Raw genomic sequence first — 23,768 nt, 5'->3', positions numbered from 1 at the left:
TTGTTGTTATTTATATTGTAGTCTTAGGGATGACAATTTGACCCATACCCAGAGGGTACCCGCAAAAATTACCCACAACAGGTAGGGTAAAAACCCGCATTTTGGATACCGCCACGTGTATGGGTAATTACCCGCAAAAATGAACGGGTATGGGTGCGGGTACGGGTACCTTAGTACCCACCCCGCCCCATACCCGCATAATATATATTTATTTATTTTATTTATATTATTATATTATAATATATGTAAATCAATTTAAAACAATACAACTCTACTAAACTATTACATATTTTTAATAAAAATGTTTATTTATAACATAATATAAAAATAATGTGAATATTTAACATAAATATGAACTTTAACATAATGTTAGTAATAATTTTGTTTATAATTTTCATTAGTCAATATTAAAATCTTTGAATTTTTTTTTAATTCTATTAAAATTATATGATATTTTATAATTGATTAATTTATTTTTAGTAAAAATGCGGATAACGGGTACGGATATGGGTACCTAGGTACCCATAGGGTATGGGGATGAGGGCAAAAGTTGTTACCCACACGGGTATGAGAATGGGTACGAGTATTTTTTCAATCCGTGGGTATGGGGATGAGTACTATAGTACCCTACCCATACCCTACCCATTGCCATCCCTATGTAGTCTATATTTCTACTTATATATTGATACATACTTTTTATTTGTAATTCATATACACCTCAAAGTCTTTTTATAAAACATTAAAGTTTCTTCCATATATCCCATAGAGAAATTATTTTCCATCAATTTTATAATTCTTTTAGTGGAGAATAATAGAAAAACAACTATGATACATTTTTAATTTGATAAAAAAAAATACGAACTATAAGAATCTTCTCTAAGAAAACCTATGACACTATACATAAATTTTACAGTGTTATTTTAATTATTATATTATATAAGATTATAAATATAAATATTTATGTAATTGTCAATCTTCTTTTTGGTTTACAATGTTGACAATGAGGATCGAACCTAAAACCTCATGCATACTACCCAATTCCCTCACCACTAGACCAAATATAGTGACTTATGTAATTGTCAATCTTCCATTAACAACCAAAATTTTAATTTTTCAATTTAAAGTAAAATTTATTAAAATATATTATTTATAAGTCAATAATTCTATAAATGCATTTTTACCCGGGCTTGGCAATCACGGGTTGGATACTAGTTGAAACTAAAACCTTAGAAAAAGGTGGAGCACACTCGAAGCCAATAAATACCCCGTTAGTTACATTGATGAAACCATTAAATTGAGGAGAAGAAAAAGATGAGGGTGAAGTGAAAATAAAGAAGAGATCGATAGAAAAGAAAGGTGAAAATCACACTAAAGACACGTGACATGAATTTATTTTCGCAGTAGTATAGTAGTATTTATTTAGAGTGAAGAGTCTCTCTCTCTCTCTCTCTCTCTCTCTCTCATTCTATCATAACTTTGTTTCTCCCCTTTCTGGCGATTTCTTTCTCGTTCGTTCTTCCTCTTTATCGTTCCACTTTGTGTGTTACAGATTTCATCACGTTGCGCGGTGAAAGAGGGTGATTTGCCCTACCTGCATGTCAGTGTACTGTCTTGATACCTATTGTGGTGCTGGAATCGGCGAAATAGCGAATCCTTTGCAATGGCCTCAGCTTCGAAAAAGACGGCGCCACCATCGTCTTCTCCTTGTTGTCCCCCTGTCGACTCTCCCCGCTTAGCCGTCGTCCAATCCGACCGCGTTCCTAACAGCACCGTTGCCTTGATTCGTCCTCTCGATTCTCTTCCAGAACCTTCCACCACCAATGCCCCTTCTGCTAAGGGTATATAATAACTTACTTTTTTACACCTCATTAAATTATATTAATAATTATCATATTATTTGATTAATAATTTCACCTTAAGTTATCTATATGTTCATGTTCAAGGATCAATGGATCATAGTTGCCAAGTTCATGGAAATCAATACTATTTTAATGATTTGTTAATTTATTTCTAGTTGGAGTTTCATCTGTGGCTTTTCAGTTGGATTTTAATATCATGGAATCTTGATTTGTTAATTTTTTTCATGTATTTTAATGAATTGTTCATTTAGTTAGAGGAGCCTGATCCTAAGCTCTGTAGTTGCAAATATTATTTTTGCATATATGTTTAGCTTACCAGATCACTGAAATTGGTGCTGATAAAATGTTCTTTGCGTTTTCCCCCTTCCATTTGTTTGCAAATTCTTGAATGCCGAGTCTGCTTGTTTTCACTTCTTTTCCATTTATTTGCTGTAATGTTGCGCAGGAATCACTTCAATGACAAGGCCTCAGTCAAGCCATCCTTTGGACCCGTTAACTGCGGCCGAAATTTCCGTGGCAGTGGCAACTGTGAGGGCTGCTGGAGCCACTCCAGAGGTTGTTAGCTATACTATGTATTTTTTATTTTTATTTTTAAAATAATATATATGTATAGTGTGGATATTATTAGAGAATGAAGTTTGTATTGAAGAAGTGATTACATATGATGTGTCTTCTCCTCCCCAATTGTCTTTATATCTTACAGCTTAGAGATAGTATGCGCTTCATTGAAGTAGTTTTGCTGGAACCAGATAAACATGTTGTTGCACTGGCAGATGCTTATTTTTTTCCACCTTTCCAACCATCATTACTTCCTAGAAGTAAAGGAGGGCCTGTAATTCCCACTAAACTCCCTCCAAGATGCGCTAGACTTGTTGTTTACAATAAGAAATCAAATGCGACTGCTCTGTGGATTGTCGAATTATCACAAGTGCATGCTGTAACTCGAGGTGGCCATCATCGAGGAAAAGTAATTTCTTCACGTGTTGTTCCCGATGTTCAGCCTCCAATGGTATGTTCATATCTTCCTTGTGGCTTCTGATTTCATTTTTAACCTCAGCGTACATTTATAATGTTTTAGAAATAATTTAACTCCTGAATGTGATTTCAATTGGTTTTGCACCGAAACCCTTGCACAGACAATCTGATAAACAATTGCAGAGTTTGCAGTATAAATTGAAGCAGTATATGTATAGAGTGGGACGAGAGTTTCTTATAACAGTATTTAATATTGAAGCAGATTAAAATATTGAAATTCAACTGCAATTTTTTGGTAGTATTACTTGCTAATACATATTTTCTTTCCCTCAGCAGTATAAGGATAAGGATCAATAGTAGGGGTGGCAAAACAAGCCCGAACATCCGGGTCAGTTTGTTTGCCCTGCTGATTTTGGCTGGTTGGGGTTGTTTGCTCAACCTACCAACCTGTTTTGACCTATCTTGACTAACCCTACATTATACAAGTTGGGATATCTGAACTATTAAGGGTCATATTTATTTATTTCTTAAGTTTTTGGTGGGCCAGTCTACCAGTCTTTAATTTTTTTCCCCCCCGCATGAATGCCTAAGTTAGACTTTTCAACCCAATTTTTTTTTGCAAGAAGTTGATCCAAACTTTGCTCAATCTATGTTTTCAATACAAGCTCATTCGGTATGTATTGGTTTTTTCAATCTTACAAAGTGAATAAAGAAAACTGCATATCCCTCTTCATCATGAGAGTAAAAGAAAATAATGTTTCTTTCTTTAGATTGGTAAACCTGAAATTAGATGTCTAGATTTTGTAATGAAAGAAAATCAAAATTTTTGAGCTTTCAAATGCTGTTATTTATACATATACATTCGTTTTACTCACATTTGACAAGCTGCTTTTTTTTGAAACAGCCAATTGTAAGTAGTTAGTAATTTGTATTGTTAGTTTTTGCTGTGGGTGGGAATTGAACCCCTGACCTCCTTATCACTCCACTCCCTATTTCATCCACCACCCTAGCCACCAAGCCATCCTTATAACTCCAAGCTGCTATGGTTCTAATATGCTACAATACTTAATTCCATAATATTCTCTCTTATCTTTAGGATGCTGAGGAATATGCAGAATGCGAGGCTGTTGTTAAAAGTTTCCCTCCTTTTATAGATGCTATGAAGAAAAGGGGTATTGAAGACATGGACCTTGTAATGGTTGATCCCTGGTATTTTTAACTGGATGTCCATTGTTGATAACTTTCTTGTCTGGAGACATTGCTATTCTTTGCATTTTCTGTATTGAAACTTTGATCTGCATATCTCTGCTTCAGGTGTGTTGGTTATCACAGTGAAGCTGATGCTCCTGGTCAAAGACTTGCTAAACCTCTCCTATTTTGTCGATCTGAGAGTGACTGCCCTATGGAAAATGGTTATGCCCGCCCAGTTGAGGGTATCTATGTTCTCGTTGATATGCAAAACATGAAGGTGATAGAGTTTGAAGACCGTAAACTTGTTCCTCTGCCTCCAGTTGATCCCTTGAGGAACTATACTCCTGGTGAATCCAGAGGTGGCTCCGATAGAAGTGATGTCAAACCCTTACAAATTATTCAACCTGAAGGTCCAAGCTTTCGTGTCAATGGGTATTATGTTGAATGGCAGAAGGTAGATTTTATTATGTTAAATTACATATTGATTCGTCTCTGGAATATCAAAATAGTTGATGCCTAATATTAATTACTAAATTTGATTATTACTTGTCTCTTTGTCTTTTCTTTACCAACAGTGGAATTTTCGTATTGGGTTCACACCCAAAGAAGGGTTGATTATATATTCTGTTGCATATGTTGATGGTAGTCGAGGGAGAAGGCCTGTTGCTCATAGGCTGAGTTTTGTGGAAATGGTTGTACCCTATGGAGATCCAAATGAACCTCATTATAGGAAAAATGCTTTTGATGCCGGGGAAGATGGCTTGGGGAAAAATGCACATTCCCTCAAGAAGGTTTTGGACTTGCATATTTGTTCTCTTGTATTTGTATTGTTTGACATGTTATTTTTTTGTTTGGATTCCCATTTGTATAAAGTCAAACTTTGTTGTTACAGGGATGTGATTGTTTGGGCTACATCAAATATTTTGATGCTCACTTTACAAATTTCACTGGTGGGGTGGAAACCATTGAAAATTGTGTATGTATGCATGAAGAGGATCACGGGATTCTCTGGAAGCATCAAGACTGGAGAACTGGCTTAGCAGAAGTCCGGAGGTCTAGAAGACTTTCAGTTTCTTTTGTATGCACGGTGGCCAACTATGAGTACGCATTTTTTTGGCATTTTTATCAGGCAAGTAGGGTATCATCCTTTTAAGGGATAAACACGCTTAAATTAATGACATTTTGAATTGATCTGGTTTCAGTTATTGCATAATTTCACCAATATCCAAGTCTCCGAGCACCCTTTAAACTATTGAGACTTTGCGACTATATGCTCCTGTGGTTACCTTATTAATTTTTTCTTGAAGATACTGTCAGCGTTATAAATAATTCTTGATATGCTATTCAAGAAGATTAGGTGTTTCTATATTTTCTGCAATCTTCCTGATATATGGTATTTGACTGTTGAAAATGATGCCATATGTTGTTGCAGGATGGAAAGATTGAAGCCGAAGTCAAGCTGACTGGAATTCTCAGCTTAGGCGCCTTGATGCCAGGAGAATATCGAAAATATGGAACCATGATTGCACCAGGGCTATATGCTCCAGTTCATCAACACTTTTTCGTTGCTCGCATGGACATGTCTGTTGATTCTAGACCTGGTGAAGCTTTGAATCAGGTAACTTGAATTGAATTACTAAATTTTACCTTTATATGTTATGCTATAATATTGTTGCCTCTATGTCTCTATGTAGCCAATTTTTCCACTTCATCATTCTTAACACTGAAATGACTCAAATAACTGAGTTGGCTACTTTTTTGTGTTGTTTTTAATTTTGCATATGAACTGCATCCACTGTGCCCAATAAAATATACAACTTGGCTAATGCATCATAATTATTTCATGAGTGCAAATTTTTAGTCTTGATACGTTTGGTAGGTTGTGGAGGTCAATATGAAAGTTGAAGAACCCGGTGAGAATAATATTCACCACAATGCATTCTATGCCGAAGAGACTTTGCTCAGATCTGAATCGGAAGCAATGCGTGATTGCAATCCTTTAACTGCTCGACATTGGATTGTAAGCCTTGATCTTTACAACCAACTTCTGAATAAAGATTTTATAATTTAATACTTGTCAAACTGTTGAATACTTTGTTTGCAGATGTGAGAAAATGTTGTTTGCAATCTTTAAAAAAATTATTTATTTCTTATGGAAGTAAGCATAGTGTCAGAAACTATGTAGTACCAAAACTTCAAATAAAGGTGTGTCCAAAGTCTGACACATGTCAGTGTCGAACACCAACACACAACCGATAAATTTGGTTACATTCAATCACTTTCACATTCTTAAATAATTACCAGTGCCTACGTGATGGTGTCAACGTTGTTGTGTCCGGTGTCTATGTATCAGTGCTTCATAAGTTGGAATTCCAAATATATGTCTTTCTGTACTAGGTTTTTTCTTCCGGAAAATACTTACCATGGTATGGTATCTGGTTTTGGACCTTGCTTTTTAACATGGAAGACTAGAGCTTTTTAAATTGTGTTAAACAATTGTTATAACATATTTTGACTCCATGAAGTAACTCTTTGATGATAATGCTTCAGGTAAGGAACACAAGAACTGGCAACAGAACCGGACAATTGACAGGCTACAAGCTGGTACCAGGCTCAAACTGCTTGCCATTGGCAGGTTCTGAGGCCAAGTTTTTAAGAAGAGCTGCTTTCTTGAAGCATAATGTTTGGGTAACAGCATATTCACGTGATGAAATGTTTCCTGGAGGAGAATTTCCTAATCAAAATCCACGTGCTGGGGAAGGACTAGCTACATGGATTAAGCAAAACCGGTCTTTGGAAGAAACTAATATAGTTCTTTGGTCCTCTCTCTCTCTCTCTCTCTCTCTCTCTCTCTCTCTCTCTCTTCCCCCCTCTCTGTCTCTCTCTCTCTCTCTCTCTCTCTCTCTCTCTCTCTCTCTCTCTCTCTCTCTCTCTCTCTCTCACACACACACACACACACACACACTGAATACGGTGCATGAATAGGTTACTCGGGATTTTGATTTCATGTTTTATAAAATTTGTAATGCTAAATTAGTTATCTTGTATCAGCAAAAATAGTACCCTGTAACTCCACAAAGCAATAGGGTGTTTTGTGTTTACTTGTTTTATTAAAATAGATCCCACATAAGCTTCCCAGATTCTATTTTCTCTCCCAGTTCACTTTATGTTCCCAAAAATGTTTTCACATTTTGCCTTCTCCAGACTAACTATGTTATCTTCAGGTATGTATTTGGAATCACGCATGTTCCTCGTCTAGAAGACTGGCCTGTTATGCCAGTGGAACACATTGGTTTTATGCTCATGGTAATTACATGTGTTACTGTTTTCATGTTCTTATTTTCCAAGAGCCTTTGGTCTCTGTTGTTTGCTTATTCTCTAGAATTACTGGATATGGTGGCTCTGTTACTCATGCTTTTTAGCTTTTCAATGTTATTATAAAATGCTTGAATGCGAACAGGCAAAAAGCTTTGAACAGTACTAAAATATCAAGAATTGTTGAGTTGGCTTTGTTGTTGTGGACAATGTTCGGTGGAGCACATCTTTTCCTTCAAATGACTACTGATCTTAATATGATCGTCCTTTTCATGTTTTTTTCTTGCTATTTTATTGTTTTTGGTGATTGGGTTTTGTTATTTTGCTCATTTTATGTATTTATGTGCATTTAGAGCTTTTCCAATTGTCTGACATGAACGTGTCTTCTTGTGTGCAGCCTCATGGATTCTTCAATTGTTCCCCTGCAGTAGATGTCCCGCCTAATTCATGTGAAGTGGAATCTAAAGACACTGACATCAAGGATAATGGTGCTTCGAAGCCAATTCAGAGCGGTTTAGTGTCAAAGCTTTAGGCGCTTGTCTCATTCTGAAGTTATGGCTTCCCGCTGCTGAAACAGGAGAAACACCAAGTTGAGCAGATTACATGTTAATCTACAATAATAATCATAATCAAGCTATAAACTTAAATCCTGATTTTATAGTTTATGCTGGGTAGTTGGCTGGTAATATCCATTAGGTTTTTCTTTGTACTTGATACGGTTATGTTTTCAAATTCGATGTGAAACTACTGGTTAGATTTTTCTGGTGGTCTTATTGTGTTTGCCTGTTTTTTTTTTTTTTTTTTCCTTTTCATTATATAGCTCAAATCTATAAATTTTTGTGATAGCATTTGAGGGATGGACTCGAACAGGATAAAACCAATTCAGCAACGAATTGGGACTAAGTTGTCCCTTGTAAGTTTTAATTATTGGAGACAACTGACAATCGGAACATGGTTTTTTTTTTAATGAGATGAGCTTTGGTTGACTAATCGTTTGAAAGGTCCGGGTCCGTATGTGTTTGTTGTGGGGCTTTGGTCGATTTGGAGGGCCAGAAACAAAATGTGCATGAGTAACAGGGTATAATTTCAATTCAAGCAAACTTATATCAATTTTTATAGAAACAATAGCGATTATGATTGATTGGTTTTGAGAGTTTAGTGATCAAACAAGCAATTGATTATATTTCTTATATTATTTAAGGCCTCGAGGTCATAGGTCACATTCCTAACATAATTTCCTAATTCCTTCCATATGAATTCATATTGTGTGAAACCCTATCTTTTTAAAAGCAAGTAAAGAGATACCTTAGCATTGTGAAAACACTTTCCTTTATCAATGTGGTGGTTAATTGCATCAGTTCGTCATAGACAAACACCAAGACATCCCAACACTTCCATTTCCGAGAACATATGTTCCTTGTGACACTAGAGCGCCCTAGTGTACTAGAGGATTCTTCTATCGAATATGAATAGAAATATTGCTCACCAACTACGGAGAATCCAAGTACCGGCTTCACCTCTTGATTCTTCACAGAATACTTTAAGGTTTTGACGAAGAACAGTTGCAGATAGGAAACATTTGTTCCTTGTCACCACACCTGAGCGCCCTAGTGTGCTAGAGGGTCTTCTAACGAATATGAACAAAAGTATTGGCCACCATCTGCAGAGAATCCAAGTATCGGCTTCACCTCTCGATTCTTCACCGAATACTCTAAGGTTTGGACCAGGGGCGTCTCCGAGTTTTAGGAGACTCTGTGCAAAATATAATTTAAAAAAAAAATTGTTGATTTAAATTGCATATAAAATAAAAAATCAATCTTATAAACATATAAATTATCAATATTAAATCAATTGCATTAAATTAAATGGAACAAGAAATACAAAATAATTATCTTTGTATATAACGTCAAAAAGGAACATCCTAATCTAAGATCAAATTGTATGCAAAGATTAAAATGGACTAAAACTATATTTACGATTATAGATAACTAATCTATTGATACATATGATATTTTATGAACATTAACAATATATAACTATTATTTTAGGGCCTAAAAATTAATCTATTAATATACATTTGATATTTTATAGGTATAAATAATATATAAGTAATATTATAGGACCTCAAAATTTTGAGTTGAGGCCCTCAAAATTTTGAGGCCCGATGCCATTGCACACCTCGCACATGTGTGCGAGACGCCTCTGGTTTTGACGTAGAACAACTATAGATAGCAATAATTCTTGCTAGTAAGTAGTAATCATCAACAACAATCGTACACATGGAAACAGATTAAGAAACTAGGCTATGGAATGATCACCGTAACATCAAGGTGGGAGTGGACTACTCACACCTTGACATGGTGATACTATATCAATATATCTATATGAACAAAAAAAGAACAATAAGGACACACAAAAACAACAAAAAAAAACTTTTATTTGATTATTGGAAATGTGATAAAGCTTGCATGATGCATTACAAGAGTGTTTATAGGCCTTTAAAACTGAGAAAAACGTAGGAAAATAGATAAGCTAAGGTTAATGGAGCTTTATTATCATGATATTTTCTCTTCCCACCTCCCATGAATCTTTTATACCCCCTAATATTCCAATTTTGCCCTTGTAAAAAAATTCGGTTCGCAGAAACCGAATTTTTTCTAGTGCAAATTCAGAGTAAATTTCGGTTTTTAGAAACCGAAATTTGTTTTCAAGGCAAAAAAAACTTCGGTTTCTACGAACCGAAGTTTTTTCAAGGGCAAAATTGGAAATTCAGGGAGGATAAAAGATTCACGGGGTGAGAAGAGATAACATCTATTATCATTAATGGACCTTTATTGTGTCTGTCATGGCCGTGTGAGTTCTGCCACGTGACGGGCTTCAGACCTTTGATTTTTGATTTTTTTCCTTCCTCAATGCATAGTGTAACAGTAGGAAATGCCATAATGCACGATTTTAACACTTTGGCCTTCAATTTCCATCATCCCTTCATAAAGGAAGTGTCCCTTAAGAACACATATGATGTCATACTTGAATAATCATTAAATTGGGCTTAGAAAATACTCATTTCCACTTATTCATGTTTTTGGACCTACAAAATGCAAAACAAGAGAATTTTAGTAAAATAGCTCAAGTAACTTAAGCAACAAGCAATGTTTATTAAGTAAAATTACTACTAAAACTATGCATATTTTAGAGGCATAATGATGTTTATTACGAAGACTTGGCCACAAGAAAGTAAAGAATTACACTGTTGTAAAGTTGAAATTACCATGTATGGTATATTGGTACGTGGGTTTTGATTTCGTCAAATTGTGTCGGCTGTTTCCCGTGCTATATAGCAATGTTGTATTTTGAGTTCAGATCCACTCCATTAGTTTATCCTCCACTACCCTCCAGTTTTCATCCGGATGAGTGACATGTGGCAATTAAACTTTTCAATGGGTGAGATTAAAAACATCAAATTATGCTGTTACATAGAAACAACAACAACGACAACAACCCTTGTTCTTCTTTGCTTCATCTTCTTGCCGCCCCATTTATGTTGCTTCACCATGATCTCTTTGACTTCTTGCCGCCGCCGTCGTAGCGCTTCCGTTCATCCGTAGCGCCGCCGTTCATCTCCCGCCGCCCATCTCGATCCCACTGTCATCTCTATCTCTAAGTGATAAAAAAAAAATCCACTTTGATTAAATCTGATTTTGCAGTGGTGAGAGGGTGATGGGGGTTAGCTATTGTTTGTTTCCGTCTCAAGATACATGGCAACAAAACCTGGGTTAAGAACTGATTTCTTATTTCCATGGCACAAAACAGAAACTTGTTACAATTGCAGAAAAACTTGTTTCCATGGCAACAACTTTATTTAGAGAAGCTTATTTCCATGGCAACAAAACCTTTTGAAGGAAAAACTTGTTTCCATGGCAGAAATTGCAAAAAAAAAAGAAAACTGATCAATTTTAATTTTTTTCTTCAGTGGCAAAAATTTTGTTCCGGAGCCTTCTCCGGTGAACACCTTCTCCGATTCAACCGTGTTGTAGCCGTGACGGCTAGGACTGACGGGGAGAGGTTGTTCTGGGCAGAGATGGATGGCGGCAAGAAGATGAAGCAAAGAAGAACAAAGGTTGTTGTTGTTGTTGTTGTTGTTGTTTCTATGTAACATGCTTAATTTGATGATTTTAATCTCACCCATTGAAAAGTTTAATTGCCACGTGTCACTCATCCGGATGAATACTGGAGGGTAATGGAGGATAAAACAATGGAGTGGATCTGAACTCCTGTATTTTAGAGGAATCATTTGTTTATACTTCTTTAATGTTAAACAATTTCTTGGTTGTCCTTAAATGGTAACATGAAAATGAATCAAATTGTTTTATCAAAGTGAGACTTCATTACTTTTCATAAAAACCATTGATTATAAAATCATTTAATTTTAATAATTATATTTTTTTTATAAAAACTTTAATTTAGTAACAATATACATTTTTTTTTGCAATCAACGTTGATTGTGTCAAAAAATAAAAAAAGTTGATTGTGGCCTGATTTTTTTTTTATAACCAAAATAACAAAATTATTATCGAATAAAGGTATTGTCCAATTGGACCTGAAAACAATTACATTTATATAATCTTCAATTCACATCCGATAATTTCTCTTCAGGTCCCTGTGTTTTTTTTTCTCCCCTTAGATTTCCTTTTTTGTCCTTCAATAAAAACTTCGATTTTTATTTACCGAATTTTTTTTGCTTTGAAAAAAAAATTGATTTATGTTTACCGAATTTTTCCTGAATTTGAACTAGAAAAAACTTCGGTTTCTGCAAATCGAATTTTTTTTCAAGGGCAAAATTGGATTTTCGGGAATAAAAAAGAATCACAGGGGCCTAAAGAGAAATAATCTTCACATCCTATCAATATTATTGGGATTAAGCATAGGCAGCCCAATTGCATTTTGTACAACAATGACAAGCACTAGCAACATAATAAAAACCCTAATTTGGTAGTTATCATTTCAGCCCCAGTATCATTTCTGAGGTCAATGCATCTTCACTCGCGGTCTCTAATAGGTTTCCTCTTGAACTAAAAGTCCATCTCTTCACCACATTCAACCACTTCTTGCTTGAATCTGACTCTCTTCTTTTTGCACAACAAAATATTCTCCTAGTTATTGTGAGATCCCTACGCATACACCACCCATCCTCCACTACCTCCTCAACATCATCTTCCTTTAGCCAAATGTTTTCGAATCGGAATGAGTAAGTTTTCCCATTTCTAATTAGGTAAATTTTGGAGTAAAATGGGGCTATGATCATAGTGTGAGGCAAGAAGATTCAATAGTTTGACGTTTGAGTACGCCAATCTGAATTTGCTTTTAAACATATAATTATCAGAGTTTAGATATGTAAGAATTCACCATTTTTTTTTTTGGTTAGCATATCAAAATTAATTTCTCTAAAAGTTTTTGAAGCCAATAACACCTATTTTTTGTGACATGAATTTTCCCATTTAGTTCATTAGGTCTTCTTTTTGTTCTCTCAGTTAGCACATCAGAAGTTACTTACGAGACTCTCCAACTTACTCCCTCCGACATAAATATAAGCAAAAAAATACTTCAAATTTTGGTCATTATTATAAGCAAAAGTTAACTACTTTTAAACTAATTAATACTACTATTCATAATATACCTTATTTAATTCTATTTTATTTTAGACATTTATTTCACTTTTACACTTTTACACTTTCAAAATAGGCTAAATAGTTAACTTAACTCATGTTTTGCATTAAATAAAAAAATTAACTATACTTAACTAAATTTCTTAAATACCGCGTAAACAGTTTTTTTACTTCTTAACTAATTTCTTAACTGTACATAGGTCTTTTGAAAGGAAAAAACAACTCATAATATAGGTTGGAATAACTTGAGTTGCGTATGATGAGAATTAGAATCTCTCTCTCTCTCTCTCTCTCTCTCTCTCTCCATATATATATATATATATATATATATATATATATATAGAGGATATATATACACACACAGAAGATAAACATTTTCCATCTCATCCTTTTAGTCTTGTCCATATTCTATATGCTAAGTAGTTAGCGGGTTTAAACCCTAGCTATTTAGCAATTCCGATATTATAATTAGAATATATATACCTTGATATAAATTTGAACGAAAGACCTTATAGTTGTGTATATGAGTTTTAGTGATACTTGCCACTTTGTTTAAAGAAGAAAAAAAATAAATCAAGTTTTGCACCAAAATTGGAATGTAAATAAAGTTTTTTTATGTTAACCCTTTAGTTTCAAGGGAAGAGGATCATGATAATTTAGTATTTAGAATTTGGCTGAGAGTTAAAGTGAAATCCGGATAAGAATTATTTCTCTTATGATCAAACTCTATTTTTCCTGAATGATTCGTCTTAAGAGGAAATCATTAATCACTCAGGGCCCATTTGGTGCACATGATAAGAGACAGGATAGGATAACTGTATCATATCCTATTTCAGTCCAGTGTTTGGTGACACAGCAGGATATGATAAGTTAATCCTGTAGCTTATCCTATCCTGTCTCTCTAGTTTAAATTTTTATCCTGAATTTGAGCCGGTTACCAACAGGATAGGATAAAGTATTTTTTTTACTGATTTATTCTATAAAATATATTTTAAAATAAAAAAAATGAAAATTAATAAAATATAAATAATAAAATAATTTGATAGTAAATTAATAATAAAATAATTAATTTTTAAATATACATGTGATTTTTTCACAAGGGTAATTTTGTAATTTACATAATCTAAAAAAATCAAAATTATACTAAAATTACAATATTTTAAAGTAAACTAATTATTAAAAAATCGTAAAATATGGATATTAATTTAAATTTTATAAGAAATTAAATATAATTATTTTGCAATGATATTTTTATTATTTACGTATGAGATATATCATATATTTATTTAGCTTATCTAGCATGTATATATCATTGGGTTATTTATTTGATCATGATTCATATAAAAAATTAAACTTTATTATTTTCTCATTTTTTTTTATTTAAAACTATATAAATTTATTTGATTACTTATTTATATTTTTTATTTAAAAAAATTCAAAGTATTACAAAATAATTTTAAAAAAATAACAAATGATTTACAAGGGTAATTTTGTCATTTAAATATTTTATATATCTTATCCTATTATTATGAGCAAGTATGTATTAAAAATATGATATAATAGTTATCATGTTTGTTATCTTGTATCCATTCAAAAAAAAAAATGTTTGTTATCATGTGTGCACCAAATACAAGATAAGATAACTGTTATCCTGTTGATATCCTATCCTATCTTTATCCTGTTTTATATCATATCCTATCACTATCCTATCCTGCGCACCAAACGAACCCTTAAACTCAATTATTTAGTTTAGATATTAATAAAGTTCGAATAATATCATTTGTGTCATTTTTATTATTTCCTGAGTTTTAAATTCATCTCTCGGTGTATCAACTTGATGTCATTTTAGTCTTTACATTTTTAAATTCATCTCTCCCGTAAACAAAAATGTATTTTTTAAGTTATTGTATATTTAATGAATTTAGTGTATAATAATAATAATATAGATGAGATTCATTAAATATACAAACCTACAAAAAAATATGTATTTTTGCTTATAAAATACTGCTGAGGAGAAAGTTATAAATCAGTAGTCAATTAAATTAAACCCTTTTTCTGTTGTATATATGTTTAATAAAAAATTATATATAGTTGTGCGTGCGTAGCAGCATCAGAGTAAAAGGAACAGAGAAGTAGAAGAAGGGTTTGTGAGTGAAACGAAAATCTGAGAATTGAGAGAGAAATGGGAAGCGGTGAAATGGGAGTTGCAGAAAGCGGTGGCGCCTCACTACCATCCGTCGGCACCGACGCAATGAAACGAAGAGTAACATACTTCTACGAACCAACCATCGGTGATTATTACTACGGTCAAGGTCACCCAATGAAACCCCACAGAATCCGCATGGCTCACAATCTCATCATTCACTACGCACTTCACCGTCGTATGCAAATCAACCGTCCTTTCCTCGCCGCACCTGAAGACATCCGCCGTTTTCACTCCGACGACTACGTCGACTTCCTTTCTTCCGTTTCTCCTGAGATCCTTTCGGAGAATTCTCATTCTCACTACCGTCAGTTGAAGCGGTTCAATGTTGGTGAAGATTGTCCCGTTTTTGACGGGCTTTTCCCTTTCTGTCAAGCATCTGCTGGTGGATCTATTGGTGCTGCGGTCAGGCTTAACCGTGGTGATGCTGATATTGCTATCAATTGGGCTGGTGGTTTGCATCATGCTAAGAAAGCTGAAGCTTCTGGATTTTGCTATGTTAATGATATTGTTCTTGGTATTCTTGAGCTTCTCAAAGTTCATAGGGTATTTTTCCTTTCTCCTTTTCATTCTATTTATGATAATTCATTCTGTAACTTATTCATCATGCTTTGTGTTTGTGCCCTAGATAGATTGTTTGGAACTGATTTCAACTTAGTCATAGATAGGAGGACATGGTGTGTATGAAATGAGGTTAAATTTCAAATTAAAAATTAATTCAATACTCATTTAAATTTTGGCATGAGTTTTAGTAAACAGAATTATTTAATGTTACATGATAAAACCATTTCACACAAAATACCTTTTATCATTTTATTATAATAATAATAATAATAATAATAATAATAGTTGGAATTTAGCCATTTACTTTGTATTTCTATGAGAAACTTTTTTGCCCTATTGACACTTAATGGAATTTTACACCTCTTGTATCCAGCCGTTCGTGCACTGGATCTTTACTAGTTTGATATGTAAATATAAGAGTATTTAAAGTGACCCGCCCACATGTATGTTGTATAGATACTACTTTGATAGGCTAATATTTCTTTGCTTTTGCCAAACATAAAAACAAAATTGAATTGAATGCATGCTTGTAATGTTAATGCCAATTTTCGTTTTTTAGTTGTCTTTCTCACATGTCTTTTATTCCTATCCTGAACTTATTGTTCATTATGTTACTTGCCAGCGTGTGCTGTATGTTGATATCGATGTCCACCATGGAGATGGCGTTGAGGAGGCATTTTACACTACTGATAGAGTGATGACGGTTTCTTTTCACAAGTTTGGCGATTTTTTCCCAGGAACTGGGCATATTAAAGACACTGGGGTTGGCCCTGGAAAGGATTATGCTCTAAATGTTCCTTTGAATGATGGAATGGATGATGAAAATTTCCGTGCTCTGTTCCGTCCCATCATGCAAAAAGTCATGGATGTTTATAAACCTGATGCAGTTGTTCTTCAATGTGGAGCTGATTCATTGTCTGGTGACAGGTTGGGTTGCTTTAACTTGTCTGTGAAGGGTCATGCAGATTGCCTTCGTTTCCTGAGATCTTTCAATGTTCCTCTAATGGTCTTGGGCGGGGGAGGATACACAGTACGGAATGTTGCCCGTTGTTGGTGTTATGAGGTTCCTTTCTTCTACTTGTGCACTTTTATAAATAATGTTTTTATAGTGATGGCCTAATATGCTATTTATTGATTATTGGTTATTACTCTCTGTCTTTTTCTTTCTTTTAGACAGCAGTGGCAGTAGGAGTGGAGCCTTGCAATAAGTTGCCATACAATGAGTATTATGAATATTTTGGCCCAGACTACACACTTCATGTTGAACCAAACAACATGGAGAACCTAAACACAGCCAAGGATATGGAAAAAATTAGGTGTGATTTTATACTAATATCTTTTTAATTGTATTAGAAATTATCGATGACTCTGATTTTAATCATAATTATGAATTTAAATACTAGCCATAAATAATTATGAATTTTTACTCGTTTTCTATATTTTTCTGCTGCTTAGTTACATCCTTTATACTAAGTTTTTGACTTTCAAGACTCAAATAGTTACATTCCATGAACAAGCTGTAGTTACACTTCAAATGTGGCCCTTTCCATCGTTGGAAAATTGGAGTTGTATCGACCATGTAGACTTTGTGTGTTATTCTAGATTTCAAATATTCTAAAGTCTGTGGCAGAGCTTGATCCAGTTTGTTGAGGGAGCCTAAATAGTTAATTAAAATACTCAATTTGAAATTATACATACTAAATTCCTTAATTATATTAAATTTTGTTGTACCGCGAGAGTACAAATGTTTTTGGTAGCAAGGTGCTCAAGTTGGATTATAGGAATAGATGCTATTTTATGTGGAGAGCATATTTTCTCTCACAGGGACAGGGCGGGTAAAATTACAAAAACTACTCACCCAGGATCGATACTGTTCCCTGGTACTTCTTAAAGAAGCCTAACCACTCTGGCACTGCGATTTCATGTGAGATAGATGGAAAAAGTTATATATTATACTATAACTGAATAGTATAATATCTATATACATCGATCAATTAAGAAATTTTTTTAGGTGTGTCATGGCACCTCCTGTCTCCATCAAGTAGGCCTTTGTGAGAAAAGTCGCCATGGCACACGTTGTGTCTTGTGCATATAGTGCCATATATGTGTGTATAGAGGTGGTGGGCTACTCTGCACAGCAGATAAAGTTGTGCAACAACTTTATATAACTGCTTCAGGGAAAAACCTTGTTTTTTTAGCAAGTATTTTGATTTTTTTTTTTTGGTATTTACTTAAGACCCATTATTTTTATTCTCATTTATGAATGTTTCATTAATTTTGAGTATTATTTTTATTTACTTTCCAGGAACACTTTACTTGAACAAATTTCCAGACTTCCTCATGCACCCAGTGCTCCTTTTCAGACAACACCATCAACTACAGAAGTTCCAGAAGAGGTTTGTACTTCTTAAATTAGTGGAACATATTGTCCTTCTGCCATTTTCTTTTGGTTTGATTTTACTTAGTGAATGGATTCAGGAAGAAGAGGACATGGATAGAAGGCCAAAACGTCGTATATGGAGTGGTGAACATTATGATTCTGATCCCGATGAAGATGAAGATGAGAAGGCCGGCACAAAGAACTCAAATTTAACTGCCCATATAAGGTAATGGTTTTATTTTGTTTTAAAATATTAAAAATGCCTTTTTGTTTCTCACTCTTTATAGTGTAGTAGCAGTAGATAGGTAGTTATGGATTTTGTTCCTGGCGGATCTAGAAATTTTCTATAGTGGATGCAATAAAATATAGTCTATTTTTTTCCGAAAGAAACATAACATAAACTTGGTAATCTTGGTAGCCTCCTACTACATAACATAAATCTGCCACTATATAGGCTGGAGACTCTACCCTCAAATTTAAACTTTTGTATAGGATTCTATACCTCTATTCTTTTATTTTGAAGAAGCTAAATTAGCCCACCCAAATTGGCACCAGAGAGAATCGAACCTGAGACCTTAAGGAGGAGCACAATCCAGGTCCGAAGCCAATACCACCGGACCAACCCAAGTGGGTTCTATACCTCTATGCTTAGCCATTTGTGTTAATCAATTTGCCAACTTCCTTTTTCCAAAGCAAATTATGTACGTGGTTGCCATGTTATTTGATGACTTGATGAGAGACTGAGCTGTCCTACTAGCCTGAGAATTAATCCAGTATCAAGGCCTGTGTAAGCCATGTCAATGGGCTTGACTATAGTGTTATAAATGCAGAGTGATTATTCATGTTTATGATTGTTAACTAACTTAATTTTAATTTAAAGATAATATTGCAAATGAAATGTTAACTAAGGGTCTAATAGGCTAACATTAGTTGGATTGGAAGATGCACGAACCATACTGAATTACAGTGATTAGGAGGGTGTTTTTTTTTGACACTGATAAACTTCCTGCATTTCATTATCAATAATGTTTCTAATACATATATGGGTATATCAAGGAGGGTGTTTGTTTCATGCATTTAACATTTATGAAAATTTTAATTACTTACCAAACACGTTAATAGAAATAACACTCTCGAGATTGTGATTTTAATTCTCGAAATAAAAACACTTACTTTTAAGATCGTTTTTTATTTCAGTGTGGTTATTTTATCATTTGCAAATGAATTTGATTACCATTTGGTTCCTCTATTAAAATCTAAGAAATATACGCTACTTGAAGCAGGCGCACAACTGATGAGATGGAAGAAGATAAGCCAGATATTATGCATGATGTGCATCCTTCGTGCTAATAGTGATACAACTGAACAAGTTCTAGATTGTCATGTTTTTTTAGTGAGAAGCTCATAATGTTTGAGCTCTGATACAGATTTTCTTCCTTTGTGACAAGTGTGTTTTGAAGTTTATATATCTTTTGTTGTAGATGTATAAATTAGGAAGTATATTACCTGGGGATGGTGCCATTGTGCTGGCAGGTTTCTAGAAGTACATTGCACCAAAAATATATTTGGTGCTTTGAGTGAACGAGTGACCACCAATATATAGATATAGGGGTGCAAAATCTTGGAGTTACTTTTTTGGTTTATATTTTGTTATGCTGTTTGTAGCGCGCAGAATAGAAGAAAGAGTTCTAAAAAATGATTAGAACTCACTGGGGTTTGATCTTTACAAATATTATTCTTTGACTATTTCTTTGATCCCCTTCACTTTGTTTCGACTTGTTATTATTAGCCAGCCAGCTAAATTATGTTTAAAATAGCCTGATGGAAATTTTGTTTACAAATTGATATGAGATAGGATAGGGGTGGTAATAGTTATGGTAATATGTTACTCATTTGCATCTGTATTTGAAAAACAGGGATTCAATTCAGATTTACGTTAGTATCAACTTCAATGTTTGTTTTCCCATAACATCAACCGAGCCTTACATGGATTAAACGGTGTTATATTGGTCTTTCTTAATAGTGTCTCATTTAGTTTTTCCATGTCTTCTTCAGCTTCTAGCAATTTGACTATCCCACATCTGATATACTCTCTTTACTATATAATCTGCACGTTTTCTAAGCCTAGTTTCTACTATCTGTTCTATGACAGGGGCTTACCCAAAATCTTTCTCTGTTGGAGTCATTCCTAATGCAATCTCATTAAGTCTTGCCTTACATTCAACACAATATTTTCATCTATGCTCCGGCTTTAAATGGGCCCCCCGTCAGCGGTGGGATTGGTCCCTCGGATTAGTCGGTTCTAGAGCTAGATACCGTTTTTTTTTTTTTAAAAAATAAAAATTCATCTTTGCTGCGTTTGTTGCGTTTATTTGATTCTAGAGTTGATTTTTTTTTTTTAATCACCCAACATCTGTCTGATTGTTGATCTCAGAATTGTATGATAAAGTTTTCCTTCAATTTGAGTTGGAAATTTTGTATGACATAAACTTTTGCTAAACTTACATTCTATATACTTTATCTTTTTTCTACTAAGGTGGAAGTCACATTCTTCTGAGGATTGTCTTCAAGTGTCTAACCTCTCCTATTTTCATTAACAATGATTTTTTCCTTCTTCTAGTGGTTCTTTGCACAACTCCTCTGCCTATCACCCGCAGATTAATAGCCAAACTATCTTGAAACTTGTTTTGAGATGAATGCGTTATGAGCAGCTTTCACCCTTGAAGACAATATTGTTTTAAAGGGACGATTATTGTTGCAATGAAATACCTGAGAGAAATATTTTGCTAACATCCTTTTTATGCATTATTACTTCGATATTTTACTACTTAATTGAGACAATGTCACACAATAATATGACGTGGTGTAAGGTAATGCTTTTATGCTAGAATAACATACTACCTATGGTCTTTAACCACTTTATAAATTTATTAAATGAATCTACTTGTTTCATATATATATATATATAGGTTTAACGCTTTAACGAATTCATATACACTGCTCAATAACGCTTTAACGAATTCAAATTTTACAAAATCCACCGTTGGATTGAAAGCTTATATCGTATAGATTATTCATGTTGAATTTTACCAAAATCTAAAATTGTTTGATATGCTATTGAGACGATGAAGATTAATGGTTTATGCGTTTTTATTGAATACCGTTAATCTTGATTTATCTCAAAAACATATCAAACGATTTTAGATTTTTATACAATTCAACATAGATGATCTATACGATATAAGCTTTCAATCCAATGGTGAATTTTATAAAATTTGTATTCGTTAAAGCGTTATTGAGCGGTGTAACATTACTTAAATGTTACACCGGTGTAATTTGATCTCTCCCTATATATATATATATATATATATATATATATATATATATATATATATATATATATATATATATATATATATATATATATATATAATATTTCTATTTAGTAAGAAATATTTAAACAAGAAAGAAAAGAATCCATAAAATTAGGGAATTTGACAAATCAAAAATTGGCTAATCATACATGGGAGAGAGAGAGAGAGAGAATGATTCTAATTTGTAAGTGTTAAAACTTAAATGTTGCCACAATAGATTCTTTTCTTTCTTGCATCAAAAAAATCTTATGAGCAATGGATTCTTCTCTTTCTTGCATCAAAAAAATCTTATGAGCAATGCTATGGACACACCTTTAAACACACTCTTTTTAACACACCCTATAGTGTGAAGCCATGTCACCTTATTTTTTAATAATTTTGTTTGGTTACCGGATACAGATTTAACTCTTTTTCTTTTCTTTTTTATTATTTGGAATTTAATCGTTTGTCTTCTACACTCACCCCTAACCAAAAGTTGTCTTTGTTAAACTCCCTTAGACCTTTCGATTCAATGTTCTCCGTTTTTGGGTATTTTGATTTTGATTTTGATTTTGGATTTGGAGATAGAAAGAATGATTGTACCCAATTTCCTCCCCTCCTAGACTAAAAAGGCAGAATTATTTTCTCTCTCTCTCCCTCTTTCTCTCTCTGGCAAAATTGTTTTTAAGCTTAGACAGTAGGGATCTATGGTGTAGGGATTTGGGGAGGTTGGTGAACTGTAATCATTCAAAAATCAAAATCAGGTGTTGGTGATACAAAGAATGATGATGAGTATCTTGTGAACAATTTTATTAAGGGACTTAGAATTAGCAATGTAATGTGTGAATGAGTGAAATGCTTCTGTGTTTTAAAGATGAAACTTTTTTTTTAATGGCTGTGAAGATGAAATTGAGATCTCACCGATCCGAAGTTGCTCTTGCTACCATATTACTCATACTGAGTCAAAAAAAAATGAAAATAATCAATACTTATATGAAAAAAACCTTGCAAAAGAAAACGAACCACCTAGATCTAGGAGGATTCTCGGTGACTGTGGGAAGAAGATGCAACAGTTTAATTTTTCCAATAAAAAAAAGAAAAAGAAAGTCTTTTGGTCTTTTTCAACCTGCAGAACCGGTTATCAGGTAAAGGGGTGTGAAAAATGGGTGACGTGGATCTATATTACCGGGTGCGTTTAAAAGAGTGTGTTTAAGAGTATGATATTATCATTACTCAAATCTTATTTTTTTGACAATAACAAAATGATATTCATTCATTCAAATTGATAGATTACATCAAAAACAATCACATAATCAACATCGCTAAAAACGTAAAGGATGAATCTGCGAACAACACTCACAGCATCCGAGTTAATAGCATACAACGGCAAAATGCCTACAACAAATAATATGATAAAGTTAAAGTCACCGAAGTATCCATGCCTCCGGATCTGCAGCGTTGAAGCCCAAATCATTGGTTGAATCTGTAATTGACTGAAGCCGGTCTTTTCAATAGAAATCGAATGAACACCGCACAATACGGGACAACAAAAACGTCGCACAAGACGATGAACAACACAACGCCGCACTCAGACGACGAAATCACAAAAAAGAAAACACAAAAGAAAAACTTGATCAATGTGAAGATCACTTATTTAAATAAAGAAGAAAAGGAAAAACAATTATGAGGGGTGATTTTGGGTCAAAAATTGACCCTAAAACCACCCCTCCTTGATAGATCAAGAAGAAAAAAACTAGGTTAAAGTGGGGGGCGGCGGCTATGAAGAAAAGGAGAAGAAAGGTTAGTTGTTTATTACTCAAATCTTATTAAATAACATTTTCTTTGTAAAATAGGGAGCGGTGGCAAAATTGTAAATAAAACAAATACAAGAGGGCTTATGAAAAAAAATAATACAAGAGGCCAAAGAAAAAGTTGACACCGTAATGTAAATAAAACATGTTAACGCCCGGTTTAGATTAACTTATTTTTGAGCTTATACAAATAGTTTATGCAATATAAATTAGATTTATCCTATTTTATAAGTTCACGAATTTTATTTTTATAAATTATTTTATCATAAACTACATTGACAAACTTATAATAATACATAAAAATTATTGTTTGCATAAACTTAAAAATAAGCTAATCCAAACGGGGCGTAAGTATACTACACTAATTTTACTAACAAATAGAAGAGGCCTTATGAAAAAAAAAAATACAAGAGGCCAGACAAAAAGTTGACACCGTACAAGAGACCCGCAAAAG

The 23,768-nt window shown here is 33.7% G+C and overlaps 2 protein-coding genes across 4 annotated transcripts; both read left to right on the top strand.

Annotated features, from left to right (window-relative positions):
- Nucleotides 1–1,230: 1,230 nt before the first annotated feature.
- Nucleotides 1,231–8,113, top strand: LOC123898592 (copper methylamine oxidase-like). 2 transcript variants are annotated; one of them, XM_045949586.1, is made up of 13 exons: nt 1,231–1,356; nt 1,550–1,838; nt 2,305–2,414; nt 2,563–2,868; nt 3,931–4,043; nt 4,149–4,479; nt 4,601–4,816; nt 4,918–5,154; nt 5,458–5,643; nt 5,905–6,045; nt 6,576–6,844; nt 7,250–7,331; nt 7,738–8,113. In XM_045949586.1, the coding sequence occupies exons 2-13, from the start codon at nt 1,661–1,663 to the stop codon at nt 7,870–7,872; spliced, it is 2,304 nt and encodes a 767-aa protein (XP_045805542.1). In that variant the 5' UTR covers nt 1,231–1,356; nt 1,550–1,660; the 3' UTR covers nt 7,873–8,113. The 2 variants fall into 2 exon arrangements, with proteins under 2 accessions (XP_045805542.1, XP_045805543.1); XM_045949587.1 differs by lacking the exon at nt 1,231–1,356 and having other exon boundaries at nt 1,379–1,838.
- A 6,918-nt stretch (nt 8,114–15,031) lies between these two features.
- Nucleotides 15,032–19,914, top strand: LOC123898591 (histone deacetylase 6-like). Of its 2 annotated transcripts, none has more exons than XM_045949585.1 (6): nt 15,032–15,752; nt 16,393–16,833; nt 16,944–17,086; nt 18,076–18,166; nt 18,249–18,376; nt 19,434–19,914. In XM_045949585.1, the coding sequence occupies exons 1-6, from the start codon at nt 15,186–15,188 to the stop codon at nt 19,498–19,500; spliced, it is 1,437 nt and encodes a 478-aa protein (XP_045805541.1). In that variant the 5' UTR covers nt 15,032–15,185; the 3' UTR covers nt 19,501–19,914. The 2 variants fall into 2 exon arrangements, with proteins under 2 accessions (XP_045805541.1, XP_045805540.1); XM_045949584.1 differs by having other exon boundaries at nt 15,089–15,752; nt 19,431–19,914.
- Nucleotides 19,915–23,768: the final 3,854 nt, after the last annotated feature.

The sequence above is a fragment of the Trifolium pratense genome, linkage group LG7, assembly GCF_020283565.1.
Source record: "Trifolium pratense cultivar HEN17-A07 linkage group LG7, ARS_RC_1.1, whole genome shotgun sequence".
Taxonomy (NCBI): Eukaryota; Viridiplantae; Streptophyta; class Magnoliopsida; order Fabales; family Fabaceae; genus Trifolium; species Trifolium pratense.
This window is presented reverse-complemented; position numbering and strand designations above follow the sequence as displayed.

Bases quoted from the DNA above. Each gene is read 5' to 3' on its own strand.
- LOC123898592 (XM_045949586.1), top strand. From the start codon at position 1,661: ATGGCCTCAGCTTCGAAAAAGACGGCGCCACCATCGTCTTCTCCTTGT. The intron at 4,044-4,148 runs GTATTTTTAACT...TCTCTGCTTCAG, and splicing joins CTTGTAATGGTTGATCCCTG to GTGTGTTGGTTATCACAGTG. The intron at 4,817-4,917 runs GTTTTGGACTTG...TTGTTGTTACAG, and splicing joins ATGCACATTCCCTCAAGAAG to GGATGTGATTGTTTGGGCTA.
- LOC123898591 (XM_045949584.1), top strand. From the start codon at position 15,186: ATGGGAAGCGGTGAAATGGGAGTTGCAGAAAGCGGTGGCGCCTCACTA. The intron at 15,753-16,392 runs GTATTTTTCCTT...GTTACTTGCCAG, and splicing joins AGCTTCTCAAAGTTCATAGG to CGTGTGCTGTATGTTGATAT. The intron at 16,834-16,943 runs GTTCCTTTCTTC...TCTTTCTTTTAG, and splicing joins CCCGTTGTTGGTGTTATGAG to ACAGCAGTGGCAGTAGGAGT.